Source organism: Hibiscus syriacus, unplaced genomic scaffold, assembly GCF_006381635.1.
Source record: "Hibiscus syriacus cultivar Baekdansim isolate YM2019G1 unplaced genomic scaffold, ASM638163v2 tig00110059_pilon, whole genome shotgun sequence".
Lineage (NCBI taxonomy): Eukaryota > Viridiplantae > Streptophyta > Magnoliopsida > Malvales > Malvaceae > Hibiscus > Hibiscus syriacus.
Genome location: NW_024062582.1, coordinates 262,549 through 285,718, shown reverse-complemented (window position 1 = coordinate 285,718; position 23,170 = coordinate 262,549). Strand labels below are relative to the sequence as shown.

The following is a 23,170-nucleotide window of genomic DNA, read 5'->3' as shown; positions in this document are numbered from 1 at the left end:
AAAGCTCGAAAAAACTCGAAATGAAAAAAAATCTTAAACTTTACTCGATTGAAGTCTCAAACTCAAACTCGGATATAAACCTTAAATAAATAAAAATCTTATACTACATATTTTTTTAAAAAATTCAACTATTAATATTATTAATAATTTATTTTAAAATAAAATATTAGTATATTATATTTTCGAGTTCCTCGTGAGCTTTACAAGTAGGGTATCAAGTAACTCATTTCGGTTCATTAAGAATTCGAGCTCGAGCTTGAGTCGAGTATTTATCGAGTTTTAATTTAGTTGATCTTGAGTAGCTTACGGTCTGTCTCGTCCCATTTACAATCCTAAACCACACAGCTTGGAACTACGCAAGCAGCAGGGGAGCCCGTTGGAAACCACCTGATGAAGGCACCTTCAAGCTCAACACAGACGGAGTCGTAACTCCTTCAACGATGTTGGCATCCTGTAGAGGTGTTGTTCGGAATAGAAATGATGATTGGGTAACTGGCTACATCAAAAATATCAGTCGTTGTTCAGTCCTTCAGGCCGAGCTATGGGTTGTCCTAGATGGTCTTCAAATAGCATGAAATAGTGACATACAACGTTTGGAGGTAGAGCTGGACAATATAGAAGCTGTAACAAGCTTAAATTCTACTCCAAAGGCTCACGAGTCAGCTATAACCAGGAAAATCCGATCGTTCCTTAATCGACAATGGAGCATCAAGATAAGCCATATTTCTCGACATGCAAACAAACTAGCTAATTATCTAGCCAACCTGGGGCGTAAAGTGAGTCTGGGACTTTAGATCCTTCAGAAGCCGCGGCCACCTAATGACATACAAAACACCCTCACCTCTGACCAAACACCCGTGAGAAGAAGATATAATCGCTGATATTTCAGTGCTTCCATTTGCAACCAAAAAAATACAAACGTTATCCACTATTGTGATATAAAAACATATCAAAAGATGGAGGAAAGTATGTCATCAAAGCAGAGTTATTAGAAATAGAAAAAAAAAGAAAAAATGTGATATAAAAAAATAAATAAATACCGGTCGTCGACTATCAAAATCAAAGATGGTGCCACCTCCAACAAATATAAAAATAAATAAACGGCTTAAAAGTTGAGAAAAAATATGATTAAATGCATATCATCTTCGATAAATATCTTTGTTAACTATTTTCATGAAATTGTGAGTCTCGTTCATTGATCATCTTATCCTATATATGTATGAACGTTCCTAGTCAAAGGGTCCTCTTGTACCAAATGATTTATTAATCAGCCAAAGGGAAAAAGTTTACACCATTTATAATACATAAACCGAGGCCTCAGATGAGGCCTCATTGCTGATATTTAAAGAACTGAACGACTTGATTGTACACAATGTCCTTGGCATTTATACCCATAATGAAATCCGCATGTGCATAATCCTTGACGTACTGAACCGACAGCTTGTTCACATCATGGAACTTGAGATGATCCAGCAACAGCTCCACATCTTCAACATCAGACAGAGCGTCTTGCCCTCCATAGCTAACGAATATCGGAAGGTCTCGTGGGATGTTCGATATGTTGTAAACCGGCGGCCTGTCTTCTCCGTAATGCATCAGGTTATAGTCCGGCCTCCCGTAGTCGAATTTCTTGATGATCCCGTCTCGGACTGCTGCAAAATCATGAAACAAACTTAAACACGCATGGTTTTTGGTTTCTCTAAAACAAGAGTTGGGATTCTTTCTTCATGGACTTACTCTGAGCTAAGTGCACCATGTTTTTGCTTGCTGTTGACTGCGGCTCATTCTTCAAGAAAAGATCAACCGTGGAAGTGTTGAGGCAGCAATTTTTACCTTGAATTACAAGTAACAAAACCCAATTACAACTCGAATGCACCTTGAATTACAAGTAACAAACTCAATTACGACTCGAACTATACATTCGACGGTTGTAGTCTATACCAGCAGTAAGATTGATGCAGTACCTGTAATTGCAGATACAAGATCGTAGCAGTCAACTCCTGGATAATCACACAAAGCTTTGAGAAAGACTGATGCCTCTTGTCTGTCAATACACATGTATAGAAACCATTAGATGATTACATTTCTAATATGCGAAGTTCATCCTTTAAACGTAACAATGATTTTGCTCACCCTTTTGGGTTGAATTCTGCTATTCCAAACATTGTAGTGATCTGTTGGAAAAACCATTTGGACACTTTAAGCTATTAACATTCCTTTTGTTAAAGATGAAGTGTTTTCCACACATACCTCACCAACAAAGGCTCTTGCAGCAAGCACACCGAGTGCAGTCTTCATATGGCTTAAGTATGCAATTGGACTTAAAAAGGCTGCAGATTTCAGCTTGTCTGCCTGATGTCCCTCTGAGAATGATGCCAAACCTATAAGAGTTCCCTGTCAACCACAATGCACATGAAAACAGATTAACAATGTCCTCCGTATGAGCCGAGTTAGTTCGATTAATCCGGGTCTTACCAGGGAATGGCCTATGTAATGAATCTTCTGGCCGGTGTGGTTGAACACAAAGTCGAAAACAGCGGGTAGATCATAAGTCACCAGTTCATCCCATGACCAGTCCCAGAATTCCTGCCATTTTTGTTTCGGTTTTAACAATCTGTAAATCAGTCGGTCATGATGCATCAACAGACAAAACATGTGTGATAGGGAGGAAAAGAACCGGGTGGGCAGGGTCAAGGGAAACATGCTGCCTGCAGAATCTAGTGCCTCTGGTGTTTGCAATCCAGACATCAAAGCCTTTATCAGCCAAAATCATGGGCAGGTTTTGTTCAGGTGAATTCAGGAGCCACGTCATCCCATCCTGAAACCAAAAGTATCAGTTGCATGAAATCAGGCCACGTAATGAGTCCAAACTTTTTTCAGAAACTTTGGGTCGCCTGAAACGGTGCGTTATGTTGTCTAGTAGTATTTAGCCCATCTCTTGGGTCTCGTGAAGCACAATATATAACAAACGGGGACAAATTATTATACCTTGGAAATCAACATGCCACACTTGTAATCGGCAATCGGTTCTATTTTCTTTTAATAATCGCTATCTTATTTATTAATGAATTATTTCGAATTAAATTTTATTAATATTTATTATGGAAATATCATTTTAATTAAGTTTACTTTATTTGTAAAGATTAGAATTCGAACTCTTAAATAGTTTGAGTTATATTTGTTCAAAAAAATAGTTTGAATTATATCAACTTAAACATGCTAATTAATAGTTTGAATTATGTTCCAAAATGGTGAAGATGAACTCACCACAAGTACACCATGCTGTATCAGCACAGGCTGCTTCTTGTTTCCGCCGCCACTCCCACCCACACGTCCCTCTGGGATTCTTTGCATGTTCAAGATATATCCATCCTGGGTTTTCACCTGGAAAAAAAAAATAACCCATTTTCCATTAGCCTCCACTCTGTTTAAATCCCATGTCATTTCAATTAATTTGATGCTCTTACTTCGTACTCCTGACACTCGTAACCATGGGTAGTCACCGACGTGGCACATATCCCATTGATTACTGGAGCGGCTGCACCATCGATTCCGCCTAACGAACCACGGCTCGAGCCATATGCTCCAAGGGGTTCGACCACCAAGACCAGGAAACATAAGCCCAAGCCAACTAAACCTGCTGGGGACGCCATAATTTGCATTCTGTGTATGAAAGATGTATATATATGGAGATTGAGAGCAATGGATTTATATATATAGAGAGAGAGGGAGACACAGAAGAAGATGATAAAACTTAAAAGCAATGAGAAAAGGATTTAAGTTTCTTTCTTGCTTTGGTTCAATCAATGCTGATTACTGACAACAAAAAGGTTTTGATTGCATAAGATAAGCGTGGCTTTCCACATTTGTATATATTTCCAGAATTCTAGTGAGGACAAATGGAAAACTGTGGGGCCCAACGATTTTGCGGTGTTTATTTATTATTTTATAAATATAATAATAAATCTAGCTTTTAATATCTATATTTATCAATTTCATCGTCATTTTTAAATTATTTATCAATCTTATTCCTTAAATTAAATTTAACTTTTAACATTTAAAGAGTTAAATTATTTTACAATAAAAATATTAATTAAAATATTAAAGTTTTAACGATATTAACATGAAAACCCATATAATAATAAATTTGTGTTGTTATAATAGCACGATATCATTTATTTTTTATGCTCAATACACTTTCTGCCCCTCTACTGTTTATATATTTTTCTAACTGGGTATTTAATGTCTTTTTTTAACAATAAGGTCTTCTAACTTTTATAAAAATATTTTTTTTAAACTCTTTTAAATCTGTTCTAGATGTTACAATCAAATCTTGAAGATCAAATTAACGAAAATTCGTCAAATTATAACATCTTAAAATAAAATTTCATAAATTCATAAAATGATGCATGTCAAAAAAAAATTCAATATCTCATATAAAAAAATTTCTCCAAATATATATTTTTTTGACTTGGTATTTAATGATTTTTTTTAATAATGAGGTCTTCTAATTTTTATAAAAGTAATATTTGTGTTTACTCTTAAATCTAGTTTAGACGTTATGATCGAATGTTGAAGATCACACTGACGAAAATTTGTCAAATCATAAGATATTAAAATAAAATTCTATAAATTCATAAAATGATGCATGTCAAAATAAAGTTCAATATCTCATATAAAAAATATTTCCAAATATATATTTTTCTAACTTGATATTTAACAATCTTTTTAATAATGTCAACACACATTTTTTGTCCTACTAGGATTCAAACTCCTAAAAATAGGATAAAATTTTGCTAGGATTCAAACTCCTAAAAATAGGATAGAGTTCTACTATTATTTAAATTCCTAAAGATAGGATTCACAAGCACTATAAATAGCCATTGTAACTCACCATTTGAGGAGGATTTACACACAAAACACATAGGAAAGCACGGAAAATACAAAGGCAAAGTTGTTGTAAACGATTCGAAAAGGAAATAAAAGGTAGCATCTTTTTTTACATTGGTTCGTTCATTTCTCGCATGTGCATGTTATTTTTCTTGAGATTTGGTTCGAATAACCCAAAACGTGGGTTGCGCCGATGACTAAAAAAGGGTGGGATTTCGAAGTTTCGAACCTAGATCCACCCCCGAGGCGTGTTCATTTTTTTAAAATATTTAATTCTCCCCCCTAAATCATTTTTTTCATACTTTATTATTCTTGTTATATATGCATATTACTTTCTATTAATTTTATTATATATGTATATATGTTTTTTTATTAGTGTTATTATATATATATATATATATTTATATATTTCCTATTTTGCATATATATATACGTATATTACTTTTGATTTTCTTTTTTTTATTATTATTATTTTACTTATATATATATGCTTTTACTTTTTTATATATTTTACTCATTTATTTATCTATTTTTATATTTATCCTATATTTTATGTTTTTATATTCTTTTACTTGTTTTATTTATTTATTTGCATTATCATTTTATTTTTATTTAGTTGTTTGTTGTGCATATATTAGTGTTATTGTTTTTTATTTTATATATTCTATTCATTTTATATTTACTTTATTTCTTACTTAATCTCCTTATTTTATTTGTTTTACTTTATTTATCATTTATTCATCTCTTCTAACCCATATTTTGACTTTTAAATTGTATATTTGTAAATCCGTCAAAGGTAAGTAATTTTGGATCATTATTTTATCTTTTAATTTAACTTGTTATTTTTCTTAATTAAGACAACTGGAAATTACGTAGTACCGAAAGGGCGGTTCAAGGTTGCTAATCCTTCCTTGACCGTAACCGACTCCCGAGCCCGACATATTTCTGGTAAGACGCAGATCAGGTAAGAAATAGGGTATCCGATCAACCCATTTATCTTTAAATAAATGATCGGTGGCGACTCCAATCCACATTTTTCAAGTCGAAGCCCAATTCCGGGGCCCAACCGAAAGACGGTTGCGACAAATAATAAGGTTTTCTAATTTTTATAAAAGTTATATTTGTTTTTAACTCTTAAATTTGGTCTAGAACTTACGATCGAATCTTGAAGATCACACTGACGAAAATTCATCAAATCATAACATCTTAAAATAAAATTACATAGATTCATAAAATGTTGCATGTCAAAATAAAGTTCAATATCTCATATATAAAATATCTCCAAAAGTTCGGTAATAATCATATTGTGTGGGATGAAAAATGTCGTTAGTCAATTCTCCAAGTACCATGAAGGTCCAAACGGTCAAGAGAATATGAAAATAAGAAAATTAAAGGGCAAACTATAGAGTTCAGTGTGTCCTCTAAGTGTAGGTTAAACAATATAAAGTATAACGTGCATTCAGTTCACTGTAAACAATAATTTAGACATAAAATTCTCGTACAATATCAAACATGATACAAATGCAATGCAATCCACTGTCTTATCTACACCACCATACAATTACTCGATGATTGGACATTACCATCTTAAGAAGGATATATGCATCAGCCTATAATATGGTTATTGAACTTTATCATCCAATGAAGATGCACCAACCTGTTATTCGATTATTGAAATTATCATCTGATAAGGATACACCAACTTGTTATTAAATTAGTGAAATTATCATCCAATAAGGATGCACCATCTTGTAATTCAGTTATTATTCCACTTCAAAAACCCAACCCAATGCAATATACATGATGAGTGTCATTACAATAGACATTGTGTAACACCCTAAATTATCCTCAAATTAAAAACCCTAAAAACTAAGGATGTTTTTCTTAAATACCTAAAACAGTTTCAGTGGCCAATTCATAAGAAAGACAAAAATCAGAGTCTGTTTTGAAAACGCTAGAGACTTCACGAACTAAACCTATAGTTTCCCTATTTTTAATAATAACATAATCTCACTTTAAAAAACCCATCACTGTTTCACTCTTTTCTTCTTTTGTGTTTTGCTTCAAGCTCATTGTCGCTTGCTCATTTCTCCTCATTAGTTGTTTCTCATCGAGGCAAGGTCAATAAGGTAGTCGTCTAGCCTAGCATTCTTCTCCCTTCGTGTGGTCAACAGTCAACACTGCTCTTTTCGATAGGGAGATATTAAGAAACTACCACTATTCTCAGCCATCCATGGCTATCGTGGAATTCGGTTAGCTGCACACTCGTCGAGGAAGGCCTAATCAGCCTGGTTCATGGTTGGACACCCCCTGGTAGGCCGTGAGAGTTCACTACCGTCTGCCTTTTCGTCGTTTCTCTTATCGGGCCGTTGTGTGGTCATCGTCACCGATCATGGCTAGGACCACTGCTTCCCTTACCGACTGATTGTCACAAAATAATTACATCGATAAAGTACTTAAAAGGTTTGATATGCAAAATAATAAACCGACTGACACCCCTATCGTTAAAGGAGACAAATTTAATCTTACTCAATGTCTTAAAATTGACATTGAAATTCAATAAATGAAAAAGATTCATACACATCAGTCATTGGGAGTCTAAAGTATACTAAAGTATGTTCGTGTCCAGATATTGCGTACAATGTTGGGATATTAGGCAGATACTCAAGCAACCCTAGTATGAACTATTGGATAGCAACCAAGAAGGTTATGAGATATTTTCGGAGAACAAAAGATTACATACCGACTTATAGGAGATTAGATCATTTGGAGGTCATCGAGTATTCTGATTCTAATTTCGATGGATGCCAAGATAGTACAAAACCTACTTCAGGCTATATTTACATGCTAGCTGAATGAGTTATATACTGGAAAAGTGCCAAACAAATAACTGTAGCTTCTTCCACTATGACAACAGACTTTGTAGCATGATATGAGGCATCAAACCAAGGAATATGGTTGCAGAACTTTATCACTGAGCTGCATATTTCGGAGAATGTTGAAAGACCGTTTAAACTATTTTGTGACAATAAGTCGACAATTCTATATTAAAAAAAAGTGAGTTCGTCTAAGTCAAAGCATTTTGACAAAAAGTTCCTAGTTGTGAATCCATTGATCACATTGGAACAAACTCCATGATAGCGGATCTGCTCACAAAAGGTTTAGCACCTAAGGTCTTTCATGATCACCCTGCTCATATGGGGGTTATATCACTTAATGATATCATTGTTTGAGTGGAGTTTTGTTTGCTTATGTTTGTTTTCAGACATTTATGTATTTGGTTATTTTCTGATCAGAAATAAAGTATTCGATTTATTCACTCTCTTTTATTGTTTAGAGACTGACCTCACTTATGTTTAAAGAAGACCAGTTGGAAATAGACATGCAATTCACATTGCATGTAATTTTTATGCTACGCTCCATGATTGATCTATGTCATTTGACTATGTTTGTATACGTGATCATTGATGGGTCTAGTCATGGTAGATAAGACAAATGCCGCTTTGATCCTATATGAATATAGTTGATAAACGAGATTGCTATAGAATACCTTTTACATGATAACAAATTTTGAGCTCATAAAGTTATACATTTATCATGAAACATATGTTGCCCAAGTGGGTGATTGTTGGATTAAAATCCATAATTATGGGCACATATGGTGCAGAGTTATAAGTACAAACAATAAATGATTCAATCAACTATATAAAGGAGTTATGATCCCTAAGAAATAGATATTTCATATTTTCTTTTATCCCATCGGAGAGTTTATACTAAAGAGGTTTCTATCTTCTTGGAAGATCACAACCACAAGACAATCTTCAATATCCCAACCTTCTAGGTAATCTTCAACAACGGATTCTGGTAAACTTATGCAAATCTAATATTTATTTTATTCTTAATGGTTTGACATGATTAGATCCTAATTTAATTTAATATTAATTTATGATTTAATTCTAACCTATGAAACTATCTTATATTCTTATATATAACTTCAATAAATAATTTGAAAACTTAAAAATTAATATGAATTACACTTGAATAATCATGCTATTAATAAAAGTTTAACATTTTAATCGACACCTAATTTACTTTTTTTGGAAATTAAATTAAAAAAAGTAGCCAAATTAATAAAAAAGTATGAATATTGAAAACAGACTTTATATTTCTTATCATCAACAGAATTGGTTAGGAAGATGTTTGGAAGAATACAGAAACTTTATCGTCTTCAAAAAGAAAACAAAGAAACTGATTTCAGTTTCAGAGAATACGCCAAGCTGAAGTAATGGGCTCTGCTGGCAACCTATTTATAATTTTCGTTTTACGTAAAAAATACAACCAAAATTACCTGTTTCTCATTTTCAAGAAATTAACAAATTAGGAATGTATTTATCCTTCTAACACATGTTCTACGACATAATTACTTAAATCTGGAATCTTAAAAAATAATATTTTATTAAAATCGCTCAATAGATGATATCTTTTTCAAACCACGACAAAGCATTTGAATAGACATTATATTATAACTTTTCAAGTGATCCCTCCCTCCTTGGCATAATCTTCCAAAGCATCGCTATTCGCTAGACTCATGATTCACAGAACATAATATTAGACATAAAAGACATGAAATTTATCATACTTGAATATTTATATGTACTCGATCTATTTAATCAAAATCATTGTTTACTAATAAGTTTGAGGAGGAGATCCATTAGTTGATCAAATGATTAAATATATTCATGTTGTTTTATTTTGCATAGGTTCAAATTCCGATATTTATCTTAGAATGCCATATTTCTCTATTTATTAAAAAAAATAAAGTTTGACGTGCACTGTGATCCCGACATCCGCATTAGGCCCAGGACAAAGTTTTGGCCCAATGACACCCACCATCCGAGATTGATCTTAGAGGTGTAGTCTTAAGTTCCGAAATAGGTTTGTCTCAGGGGGCCTGCAGATACGGCCTCGGTTGGTTATTATAATATATATACACACATTTTACATGCTTCGCCTGTTTTCCCTTTGATTCTTGTCCTTTTATTACAGAACACTTGTTTATGAGCTGATTTCCTGTTGAAAAATATGTTTTCCACTTATGGTTGATTGAAATGGTAAAAATCCTAATAGGTGCTTCACATCATTTACTTAGATGCTTTTTACATGCTTCACAATCCAGAAATAACTTATGTATGTATATCTAACCCCGATCCTACGACTTCACTAGTTGATAGAACTTCGAAGTTAGATCTCAAGCATATGATTCTTAGGAAGTCGGGATCCCGGCTTCAAGACCTATGCGCCGGTGAATCGAAGAGTATTAGGACCCATCATTTACAGCTATTGTAGGGCTCATCTTCTTCTTCCTCTCATTAAAACTACTGCGTGAAACAAAACTCGGAAGGCAACACTGCATGGACTTAAATGGCTGTTCCTTAAACATGGGGTTATCTCCATTAGCAGTCCTTTCACTACTGCAAAGAGAGTTTGCACCAGACACATATGGGGTTCCGTGTTTACTTGGGGTGTTTAGCTCATTTACATCTCCGTTTTCTCTAACGCTTTCTCGAAACAGTTCAAGGAGCTTCTTTTTCTTTCCAGTCGGCGATGTCTCAGAAACCGACGAAGGAGACCCATCCACAGTAGCCTTGTTAACTAGAGGAGTTCCCACGGAGAAGCTATGACGAACGGGGGTATTACCACGAGATGGAGTAAAATCTGCACAGGAATGTACAACATTTTGATGAGACAGCAATATAGACTCGGAAAAAATTGTGTACTTGAGTTGAAAACGATCAGCAATGTAGGTAGCACGTTCATATTACAGCAGTCAGAAGGAAACACCAGAGAAGAAATTGACAGATATGCAGGCTAGAAGACTTAATTCGAACAGTTAAAATAATCTTACCGCCATTAACACTGAAGAAATCATCCTCACAATCCGAATCTAGATATGCTCGGGAATCAAAAAAGGTTTCTTCTTTATTACCTGCAGAATGAAAAATCGATTCAGCTTAAGGTATCTAGATAGCTGAAATACTTTGGCAGGCTTATCATAGAGTACATATAGGTACTGCATCAGCATCCAAGTCATCAGTTTGATGTTAAAGGACATACAAAATAAAAGGGTTCATTTCCGAAGAAAGTGCTAACACACAACATAACTCAATGCCGATTTTACGGAGCTATTTATGAAATCTACAAACTCGCAAAGGATTGACCTGCCATTCAGAATCATCAAAGAAGCGACCTTTTGCATTACCCCATTTGAGGTTGACATGTATATGATGTACCCAAGTGTACCGTATCGATACATAAATTCTACATGTAGTAAGGACCACGGCATAATCCACAAGTTATTTCCATTATTGTCAAATTATGACAGTTAAAAGACAAAACACTCTTGAAACATTTAGCATCTTCCTACTATTTAAGAGTGGTCCATCCATCACCAAGGGGTCCCCACCATAGATGCATAGTTTTAAACATAGATACATACAGGAAGAAGATTGCTAATTGCTGACTTGTCTATATATTCAATCAGGCTGAAGTTTGGTTCTCAACTTCAAATTAAATACTGCCATATAAGGGAAAGATTAGCTTCATCTTGTTTCCCACTAATTTTCTCGATTATTGACACCGTTTTCGTGTAAACTAACAAATACCCAATACGCCTAGCAATTCCAAAACAGCCAATGACTTTTCTTGCAAGACATGGGGAAATAACCAAAGGATAGCTACCTTTTTTGAACAATTTCCATAATAAATTGGAAGTAACCATCTAATTAAACAGTGTCATGTTAACAAAAAGTAAAAGCAATTCCACAGGCAATTGCAGTGACATTTGTGATGAAGCAAAAGGCCTCAGTTTGGCCAATTGGTTGGGACATGAACCTCCTATGCTGTAATAAATCTCTCTATAAAGACTACAAATTTGACAAAAAATATCACCACGTTCATCTCATAATCATGAATCAACAGAGCCAAATACCCATTTCAGATCTCACATCATAAAAATAAAACATCATCCAAAAGTAGAACCGAATAGATTGTCTTTACCCTCATAACCAAGCAAAGTAATTCCAATATGTTTGTTTATTTCACCAAAAAACCCGAAGACACAGATAAAACGAAAAAGGAAGGAAATTTACCAAAATCTTTGAAAGAATAGGGAGATTGAGATTTGAGAGCAAAGTGACCATCGGCAGCTGGCTTCTCCTTCACAGGTGAAGGTGGGATGATGAGGTTATCCGTTTTAGACTCAAAAGAAAGTCCAAGCTTCATGGCTGACTCTTGAGGGCTCTTTTGCAATGAAACACATGAACCCATCTCTCTTCTTTTTTTCTTTTTTTTTTCTCACTTTATATACAAATCTCTAAAGCCAACGCATCAGCCAATCTCAGAGCAATAAAAAAAGGATGAAACTTTCTACCCTTTTTTTTACTTTCTCAGCAACCCAAAAGGCAGAAGCGATGTGAAAAGGAAGATAGATGAAGGAGAGAGCGATCTCTTGGCGTTATGCTAAAGGAGCTGAATAAAAAAAAAGGCTGCTTTTAGTTAGATAGAGAGAAGGATCGGGCTTGAATTGAAAAGGGAAGTTAGCACTGCCATTCCCAATTAGTAAGCATGGCATGTTTTGCAGTTTTATTTTTTTTAAATATTGCTTGTGTTTTCATTTTTCTCTTACAATAGTGTTAAGTGGTCCCACCTTCAAAGCATTCTTTTTATTTTTTTTAATTAATTATCTATATCTGATCTATTGATCGATTAATTCAGATCATATACTACAGAAGCTAAGGTGACCCTCATAATTCAATTTACTCTATTTACAAATATCAAGATTCGAACCACTAACATTGATTAAAGAACCTAGTATCTCAACTATCTATTATTGATTAAAGCATTCTTAATTTTAGTTTTACCATTATACTAATTTTGGACCCACTTTAAGATTTTGATGTGACAAAAATTTAATTAATTAAAGGTTTGATTGAAAAATAATTGCCTAAATAATATATATTTTTTATGTTTAAATGTCAGTAAATTATATTATAGGTTATTAACTTATGTAAAACTTAATTATTTAAAAAATTAAATTATATACAAAATTATTAAAATTTTCAAATAGATATAAAATGATTATTAAAATCTTTTGAATTATATTATTATGGGCTGTGCTAACAAATGCTTTATAATATCATTAAAAATTAATTAATATTTTTTTGAAACGTTAATTCCGTGTCAATACCTATATCTAGTAGTTAAACAAACTTTATTATTTTATGTTATTGATTTTTGAGCTAATTAAATACCAAACTTTGAACTTCAAAGCTACTATACTATAGAATATGATACCTAAAGTATAATATAATAAAATATATGGACTGTTCATGTATTCAAATCATATGCCAATCATTGTTCTTTTCTCAACTTTGCTTCATCTAAAGTATGATTAATTCTCTCCAAAAATAAAATGATTAATTCATTTCAACAAATGTACATGTGATCTCATTCTATACATGTTTCGGAAAAGGTAAAGTATAAAAATGATAATTAAATAATATTAAAATGACTTTTTACTATTATTTAAAAAAAATCATAAATAATTATTAAATTTATTGAATTATTATAATATAATCATTACACGTTATAAAATAGTGATATTTTTTTTTTATAAATTCAATGATTATTTTGTAATAGTTTGATAGGTTTAATGAATGTTTTGTAATAGTTTGATAAATTTTATTAGCTATTTTATAACAATATGATAAGTTGAATAATCATTTCATTATTTTTGAAAAACTTCAATAGTTAAAAGATCATTTCAACCTATTTTAGTGACCATTTATATATTTTACCCTTAAAAAATTGCACAAATTTTATTGCCTCGACTTCATTTTTGGACATGGAAGAATGCAAGACATTATTATTAATAAAATTAATATTATTTATTAATAATAAATTATTATAATAAACAATATTATACTTTTATTTTAATAATATATAATAAATTATTAATAAAATTAATATTATTTATTATTTCAATAATATTATTGAATTATTGAATTTTTGAATAAGCTCTTTAAAATATAATATCATATTTTTATTTTAATATTTTTATTTTTAATATTTTAATAATATTATCATTTTAATAAATAATTAATATAATTAATAATATATTATTCTTATTTTAATAAATAATAAATATAATTTATAATAATTTTATTTTAATAAAATAAAATATTTTTATATTTTTATTTATAAAATTGTAGATATAATATTTTAATAATAATATTGACATAAATAATATTAAATAATTTATTCTAATATTTTGAAAACAATAATATAATTTTAATAAATAATATTATTAATTGAATTTGATATTTATAATAAATAATTTTTAAAACACCAATGGAAAATGATTTACTTAACAACATTCAAAACACCATAAAATGATTTCCATAAAATATAATTCATTTTATAAAAAAAAATTTTGTGAAACAAACATACCCTTATACTATATTATAACACCGATTCCTTTGCTTGAAATTCTTGATCAAACAATTTATGGTTTCGTCGCGTCCATAAACATCAAATAAGTGAACTAAAAAGAAGGTGAACAAAACTCAACTCGACTTGAAAAATCGATTTTTTTTTAATTTCGAGTTCTTCGAGTGAACTCAAATTATCGATTAGGTTTTCGAGTTCGAGTCAAGTTAAAATTTTGAAATTTCGAGTTACTCGAAAAATAAAAAATTTGACCAAGTATATTGACAGTTTTACGATTTAGTCTTTAATTTCATTATTTCTTCAATTTCTTATTCATTTTAAATCCATTTCTTCTACCAAATTTGAACCACATGCTCTTAAACCATCGTATAATAAATATATATTTTAAATTCCACTTTTTGATAACAAATTTTCTATTTTCAATTTAATACCTCAATTTTTCATTATTTCTTTATTTATTTAATTCATCCTTTATTTTAAGTCTGTTTTTACCAAATTTGAACCACATGCTCATATACTACAATAGAATATATATGTAACTTCAATTCTAACTTTTTTACTAAACAAATGTACTCTCTTTTTTATTTAGTCCCTTAACTTTGCACTTTACTCAATTTGGTCTTTTGACTACAATTATTTGCAAATTCTTTTTTCCCATCAATTCATTGACGTATTTATATTCTAACCAATATTTTATCCTTAAAATACTTTCTTTAAAATATAAAATTATGATTATATTTTATAATTTTAGATTGTATTTGATATATTAAATAATATTATAATGTGAAAATAATATATATATATATATATATATATATATATATATTATATATATATATCTTATATGGTTAGAAAGAAATGAAAAAGGAAATGATCATCCAGCTCAGTTGGTAGAGCACAAGGTTATTAATCTTGAGGTCGTGGGATCGAGTCCCACGGAGGGCATTTCATAATTCGGAGGTCTCCTACGAAAGCTGCTCTCAACCTGGTGTTGGGAGCATCATACTATCTTACCTCCCCTTACCCCATACATATGGGAAAAAAGGGACATCCATTTATTTTTATATGGTTAGAAAAAGTAAAAAATTTGAAACAAATACTTATCATAATTCTATAAATAATTATAATAAAACTACTATAGAAAATTGAATAACTCGACTCAAATTTCTTAAACTCGATTAGACTCGAAAAATTTTTAAGTTAAGTTCGAGTTATAAAATATGACTTGTCAAACTCGAATAACTTAAATTTTTTTGACTCGACTCAATCAAATGCTCACTCGTAAGAAAAAGTAATTGGGAAGTAGAAAGACTGAGTTTAGATATTTATAAACACCTTATTTGTTTATATTCAACTCACTTTAGGGTGTGTTTGGTTGGGGAAATGTGAGATTCCCATGAGAATGTAATCCACATTCCCCCGTTTGGTTGGTCGGGAATGTCATTCCCGGTAATCTTACATTACCAATAGTGAATTTTTTGGGGTATATTACCGGGAATGCCATTACCTCCCTTTCCTTAGGTATTGTTGGATTACTGATGTTTTGGACTAAAATACCCTTAAATTTTTTGTTTTTTAAAAAATATCCTTATTCTATCATTGAATAATAAAAATTCTATGAAAGTTAAATTACAAATTTATCCTTAAACTATTTTAGATTTATAAAAAAATCTATAATTAAAATTTTATATGAAGTTCAGGGGTTAAAATAAAATTTTACCCTTTCATTAAACCTTTTTATATTTTTAATTTTGTAAAAAAAATTATATAAATTTTATGAATTTAATTTTTTTTAAAGAAAATTCCAACTTGTTAAAAAAACAAATATATAATAAGGACAATTTGGTCAAATATACATTCCAATAATCTTTTATTCTTTTAATCAAACACGGTAATCTTATATTCCTGCTAAACCAACCAAACACAAAATATAACATTCACAGTAATTTTATTCCATGGTAATCTTTTATTCCCACTGGTAATATTATATTATGTGAACCAAACGCATTCTTAATGTGTTGCACGGTAGAGATGAGGTGGAACGGGGAAGAACAATCCAAACGTGGAAAGGGAAATTGGTAAAGCAGCAAAAGTTGGCTTAATATAATAAAATAAATCCAAAGAAAAAGCCACACCTACGCCTTCCCTGTCCAATCCAAGTCATTATCCGGCGGTTTGTTTGATCCATAAAATCAACTATGATATCTTGTTAACGACCCACAATTTACATTACAATATTAATCAATCATTAATCATGACTCATAATTTAGTAACGATTTTATAAACGATTTCCGTCTCGATTAATATAACCATTATATTTATATTTTTCTTAAAAATTATTATAATATTTTAAATTTTATACATCTAAATAAAAATAAAAAATTGTTATAGAAATAAATTTATCTCATGTGGTTAACAATTTACTTCTTTTTTAATTTGAGCAGAGATGCGCAATTTATGAAATGAAAAATGTTGATCAATATTTTTCTATAAGAGAGAGTTGATCATAATGGAAAAGATGAAAGTAAAGAGTAGATTGTTAAACGTTCGACCCCTTTTAACAATTTAAAATCAGAATATTTATAGTGACTCTTAATTGGGTTGTCAAGGGTATATAGTTATGGTTATTTGTAAACCGAACAGACAAATAAATTTGTCAGTTGGACCTTGAATTTTGTTATGGTAAATTACATGGATATGTTCTAATCTTATATGTGCATTTAGTTTAACTGATGGTTTATGCATGGAGAATGCAGTTTTATAGGAAGTTTTGATAAGTGAAGAGTTGTAAAGAGTTTTACCAACGGAAACCTAATAGTTTATGTGAATTCTATTTAACGAAAATTATAAGATATTAGAGGCTATATTCGAGGTATAACAAAACTCAATTGATATTGTTATTTATTTTTGTTTTCTTTTGATAAAAATAAAGAAGAGAAGAAGGATGAAAGAAAGAACATTCGGCTTATAAAGTGAAGAGTTAAAACTTTCACTTTTTTTTTTTATTAATATAGGGTGTAATTATAACTGATAATAACTATTTTAAAGACTCTTAATCATTTGACAATAAACGCTCAAATACCTTATAGTCTCTGATACTTGAATATGAGACTTCTAGGAATATCAATCATTCCTTTAACCACTTAATTTGGTTCATACTTAAACTTCCCTTTTATATGATCAAATAAATTTGATCAAATTAATACTAAATTAATATATTATATAAGTAATGAATATTAAATATATAATTATATATAAATTTTATTAACTTTCACATCAACATCTTTGTTAAATACAATTACTTAAATCCCAATTCTTAAAAAAAATTAACATTTCTTATTATCATTAAAACCAATCAATAAGATTTTTTCCCCTTTATTATTATTCATAAGGAGACGTACATGGATTCTATTTTATTGCTTGCCACAGCGTGAGACCAAACATGATAACAGCATAAACAAGAGCAACCATAGCCCAAGGTTTTGTGAAATAGTTGTGCACTAAGGCTGCTCGCCATCGAGGCCACCACGTTCTGCAATGATCATCCAGTTTATCACTAAGTTCTGAATAATAGAATTCCTTGACGTAAGTATCATTGTAAAGATTATTGAAGAACTTGGTTGAATCTTCGAGCCCCAACCAGTTATCGAAGATGTCACGCTTGCATAGTATCTCCATGTCATCGTTGGTGTCGATAAGGCCATCAAGGAGCTTGGCGTAGCAAGTGAAAATAGGTAGACAATGCGGCAAACACTGCTCGTAGGCGATCAGGTTCCGGAATATCGTTTCCGTCGTCTCTTGGATAAGCAACGGCGGGATTTCGACACATCCGTCTTTAAACTTTATGTCCAACACGCTATCTGCTTCGCCTTTCTTGAAATTTATGCCTGCTTCTTTGAGCCTCGTTGCGGAACGAATCGGTTGCCATCCGGCTTTAGGTTTGTTTTTGTTTTCTTGGGATGGTAGCACCAATGATAATCTTAACAAATCAAGAATATGTTTGATCTCTTGTCCTTCTTTGAAACAGCTTGTTTTAGGTTGATCAGAAGTGAAAGTGTTGGCAAAGAAGGAAAGGGCATGTTTAATCAGGGTCGACTTGTTTTCACAAGGGATCCTGGTTTTTTCAAACAGGGTTTCAAGCACTAACCAGGGGATTTGATTCTCAAGCAAAATCAAGTCATGATGCAGATATTGCAGCATACATGACATGGAGAAAATGGGGTCATCAGTCTCCTTCTCTTGTTCAACACCTCTACGAAACAGCTCGATTAAAAAGACGCCATCCAGCAGCATTGTTTTGACGAATTCATCACCCAATTCCTCTGCGAAATCATGCCCTGCATAGCAAGCGCTAGCCTGTTTCTCGATCGAATTAACAGCATTAACCAAATCAGATAAAACTTTCTGTTCTTCAATCTGCTTGGATTCGTTCACCCTGCAGAGGAGACCTTTCAGGTACTTGAGTTTGATTTTCTCAACGGCTACCAAGTGCTGTTTGCCACGGTGCATTGGGCCGATGGAGAAACAATTGGGGAGAAACGAGCTTTCATTGTGCCTGAAGAGTATGCTGGGGATATTGAAGATGCAGTAGCTCTGGTGCATGGATATACAAGCATCCCTCAGTTCAACATTCAGAGAAGATACCAACGAAGATTGAACATCGATCACAACGTTTTCATTTGATCTTCCACTCTGTGCTGCCATCTTGTAGCCTGCAAAAAGAGATTTAAGAATTTGTAAAATAAAAGGCAGAGAGTATAAATTTGAACTCTTTCAACACTAAAATCTTTGGAATGATTACAATTAAAAACACCGAATCCTCAAGGAACAAAGATTTAATCAATTTGAAACAACCAAGTTTCTATTCCAAACAGATGGCAGAATTGGAAAGGAATCTGCAGATGGTTAACACAAGATGTGCTCCTTGGGGAATTTGCAAAGCCTTGCTTCATCTACGATAATAATAAGGTTTAAATATGCCTTGCTTCAAATTTGATCTATGTTTAGAACGCATAAGGTGTTCTACAGAGAGAATAATTTCCTTTTAAAACAGCAGTCTCAAACTAATCGCAGCTAATATTAAGGAAATTGTAAAAATACTTTTTAGAGACTAAATTAAATATTTTGAATAATGTTTAGAATTTCCTTTTCATTAATGAACTTAAGGTTATAAGGAAAAATAAAATAAAATTTTGGACCAGTTTAAGTTAAAATTAACCTTCAATTGTATTTTATAAATCTCGAGATTGATTTATAAAAATATTAATTATATAAATACTTGAAACAAAAAACTAACTCGTGGAGCCATAAATAATAATTTTAAATAATATTTTATATTTTTTGCTCGAGAGATTAATCATTCTATTCAAGAGATCGTTTTTTTTTATTGAAGCATGATGAGCAGTGAAGTCGGCATATATTTATATCGATGTTGATTTTAATTATAAAATAAATGTTTAAACTATATCATTTTTTTATAATTATAAAATAAGTGAAGTCAACGATGAATGGGTGGCCATTCGGCATCGGCGATGGTGGCCGGAGATGGGCGGCGGTATGGGGGTTTGGAATTAGGGATTTGAGGTTTTTTGAAATTTAAGAGAAATTAAGGTTTTTAAAAATATAAAAAAATTTAAGTTTATTTTTTCATATAAAATTTTTAAATTTAATAGAATGTGACACGCGCCACTTAACATAATTTTTTAATGGCCATTACGATCGGGGCACTTAAAGTGGTAACGTTAGGTATTTGGATGAATCGGAAAAAAACATTAGGCACCACTTCAGAAAAAAATTTATAGTCTGAGCACTTATTTTCTAATTAATCCTTTAAAAAATTGAAATAAACAATGAAGTCGGTATGTACTTCGACCAACTCTACTTTTACCATACAACTAAACTAGATTAAAAAATAAAAACGAGTGTGTAACATTTTCAAAATTAAAAAAAAAAAATAAGTACGATATCCAAATAATTTATCTAAGAGATTTTCTTGTGAAATTTGGAATAAAGTAATTTATAATAAAAAATTAAAAATGTTTATTGAAACCGAGTTCCTTTGAGGATTAGTGGTCCTTTGTTTTATCATGTTATCAAGTGATCTTTAATCTAACGAGATGAGTTATTAAATAAGATACGAGAATCTAAATTTAATATTTGTAAATGATACAAATTAAATTAGTATTCACTTCAACCTCAAAAATTGAAAAAGGAATATTCATGTGACACTTGGAATAAAGCCATTTATATTAAGAAAAGTCACAAGAAAATGTGGTACAACTCGATTTTTTTTTTTAAAAAATAATTAATAATCCTTAGCTTTATCATCTAATGGAGTGGTAATATTTAAAAAAATGTTCACGTCACACATAAAAGAAGTAATATATATTTTTTAAAAAGTTAAATAAGTCGTCAAGTGACCTACTGGTTAAAAGAAATATTAGTCTTCTTAAAATCTTGTGTTCAAACAGTTAAAGGTATATGCACACATTATCAATGATTAACTTTTTTTTGAATAGATATTATATTTTAATCACTCTAATACGTTTATAACCTAAGTTCATTTGAGACTAGAGATCCTTTGCTTCATCATCTAATAAATTGGTAGTGTTTTACTCATTTTAAATTATTATTTAAACATGAAAAGTGAAATGTTCATGTTACACCAAGAATAAAGGTTAAGGCCTTTGGGTCATTGAATACTCAGATAAGAGTTTTTTAATTAGTTATAGTTCTAATCTGAGTTCACTAAGTTGTTTATCACTACTCAAAAGGAGACATAAATCATCACTTTTTTACGTATGTTTGCCACAGAGTGAGAAATAACATGAGAAAAGCATAAATGTGAGCAACAAAAGTCGAAGTCTTGCTGAAGGTTTCCAAATAGGACGGTCGCCATTGAGGCCACCACCTTCTGCAATGACCATATCAATTGTTGTGAATAAAATTTGTGTGCTTGTTTTGTTTCTTTCCTTAAACTCGTGATTTCTTATCATTATCTTATTAGATTCTGTAATATTTTTATTTTTTTAAAATTATAACTTCAACATATGAATGGAACAGGAGATGTTTGTGTGACACTAAGAATAAAACAAATTTTTAATAAGAAAAGTTCAAAAAGAACATGTGTATAGAACCCGAATTCCTTTGGGGATAAGTAATCCCTTGCTTCATCGACTAATAAAGTGGTAATTGAACATCACATTTTCATATTTTCTTTAAATTCTATACAAACTAGTCTTCACAATTTAAGAGAAAGAATTAGTTATACATGCATCTCGTTGTTGGTTACATATATAAGTATGCAAAATCGACAAAAACATAAAATTATATATATATATAGGGGCAAAATCCACTTATACAATGTAAAACACTTTAAGTTTTACACATATTTAGGACTGTTAGATGAGTGAAAACAGATGACTCAGATTGACAGTAGGACATGAAGATATTCGCTTGAAAAAAAAACAAGGAGTCGATTTGGGCCATCTATTTTGACTCATCTAACGGTCTTAAATCTATGTAAAACTAAGTGTTTTACATTGTGTAAGTGGATTATATATATATGGGGCATGATCATCTTACACAATGTAAAACTCTTTTAGTTTTACACAGATTTAAAACCGTTGGATGAGTAAAAATAGATGACAGAGATTAAAAGTAAGAAATGTAAAGATATTTACTGGAGAAAAAACAATGAGACTATCTCAACCATCTATTTCACTCATTTAACAATCCTATATATATATATATATATATATATATATATATATATATATATATATATATATATAGCAGGACTACGTATTTGTCTCATCTTAAGAGAATAACATATTGAAGAGCTTCCAACTCCTCACTTACGATGTAGCAACACAGTTTTTTCCCAAATTAAAAACCTTAGAAATTAGGGATTCTTTCTTTAAAATCTTAAAATTTGATTTAGGATCAAATTGAATTTTTCAAAAAAATTAACGACCATTTTACAAAAAGAAAAAACTTTGCCACTTTTGAAAACCCTAAAAATCAGGAATTAACCTTACGATTATTCCATTTTTTTTGTTACAACCCCATTCCTATTTCTTCTTCCGCCCGTGTCGTTCCCTTTTTATTTTTCCTTCTTTTCTTTTATTTTCTTTCCCCTGCTACATCGTGCGCCGTTTCTGTTGAAAAAGAATCTGCAAAATAAAATCGTTAGAATTGATTGGATAATAGTACAAACAAATAAAAAGCAGATAAATAATTGTGTTATAATATGAACTACTTTTTTAGAAACGATTTTGTTTTGATGTGGGTAATCGCTACAGTAGATGATCGTTCTTTGAGATTAACATAATATCTTTGAATAATTGTACACTTTAAGGTTAGAGTGAACAACGATAATATTGCACTTTTCTTCGCACAAAAAGAACTCGGGAAAAAATGAGAGAAAAGAAGGTCACAAAGTAAAACTGGGATTAAAATATTTTTTTTGGATGAATAGAAATGCTGAAAAGATCAGTTATTTATGAGCTTATAATTGGGATTAAAATCATCCCTATTAAATCCCCCATAAACACAAATTTCATTTTGAAAATAACAGTTGATTAATTGTTGTAATTATTCTGCTGTAACTGGATGAATCTGACCTTAAAACTTTTTAGATTCGTTCAACATTATAGTTGTTATAATAACTATTTATCCCCAAGTCAAATGGCTGAAATAAAGCCCTGAAAATCAGTTGATAAAATCAATAATTAAGTTGATATATGATGCATTGAAGGTTCAAAACTAATCC

The 23,170-nt window shown here is 31.1% G+C and overlaps 3 protein-coding genes across 4 annotated transcripts; all 3 read right to left on the bottom strand.

The window, feature by feature from the left end:
* Positions 1-1,295: 1,295 nt before the first annotated feature.
* Positions 1,296-3,686, bottom strand: LOC120214346 (triacylglycerol lipase 2-like). Of its 2 annotated transcripts, none has more exons than XM_039212263.1 (9): positions 3,468-3,686; positions 3,268-3,384; positions 2,678-2,818; positions 2,476-2,586; positions 2,251-2,394; positions 2,134-2,174; positions 1,965-2,044; positions 1,738-1,833; positions 1,296-1,652 (listed from the first exon to the last, which is right to left on the bottom strand). In XM_039212263.1, exons 1-9 carry the CDS (start codon positions 3,660-3,662, stop codon positions 1,330-1,332), a joined length of 1,248 nt encoding a protein of 415 aa, XP_039068194.1. In that variant the 5' UTR covers positions 3,663-3,686; the 3' UTR covers positions 1,296-1,329. The 2 variants fall into 2 exon arrangements, with proteins under 2 accessions (XP_039068194.1, XP_039068196.1); XM_039212265.1 differs by having other exon boundaries at positions 1,296-1,649; positions 3,468-3,639.
* A 6,375-nt stretch (positions 3,687-10,061) lies between these two features.
* Positions 10,062-12,457, bottom strand: LOC120214385 (uncharacterized protein At3g27210-like). The gene is made up of 3 exons (XM_039212291.1): positions 12,039-12,457; positions 10,796-10,876; positions 10,062-10,605 (listed from the first exon to the last, which is right to left on the bottom strand). Exons 1-3 carry the CDS (start codon positions 12,214-12,216, stop codon positions 10,208-10,210), a joined length of 657 nt encoding a protein of 218 aa, XP_039068222.1. The 5' UTR covers positions 12,217-12,457; the 3' UTR covers positions 10,062-10,207.
* A 5,348-nt stretch (positions 12,458-17,805) lies between these two features.
* LOC120214352 (UPF0481 protein At3g47200-like) lies at positions 17,806-19,185 on the bottom strand. Its single transcript, XM_039212268.1, has one exon. It carries the CDS (start codon positions 19,099-19,101, stop codon positions 17,806-17,808), a length of 1,296 nt encoding a protein of 431 aa, XP_039068199.1. The 5' UTR covers positions 19,102-19,185.
* Between the last annotated feature and the right edge of the window lie 3,985 nt (positions 19,186-23,170).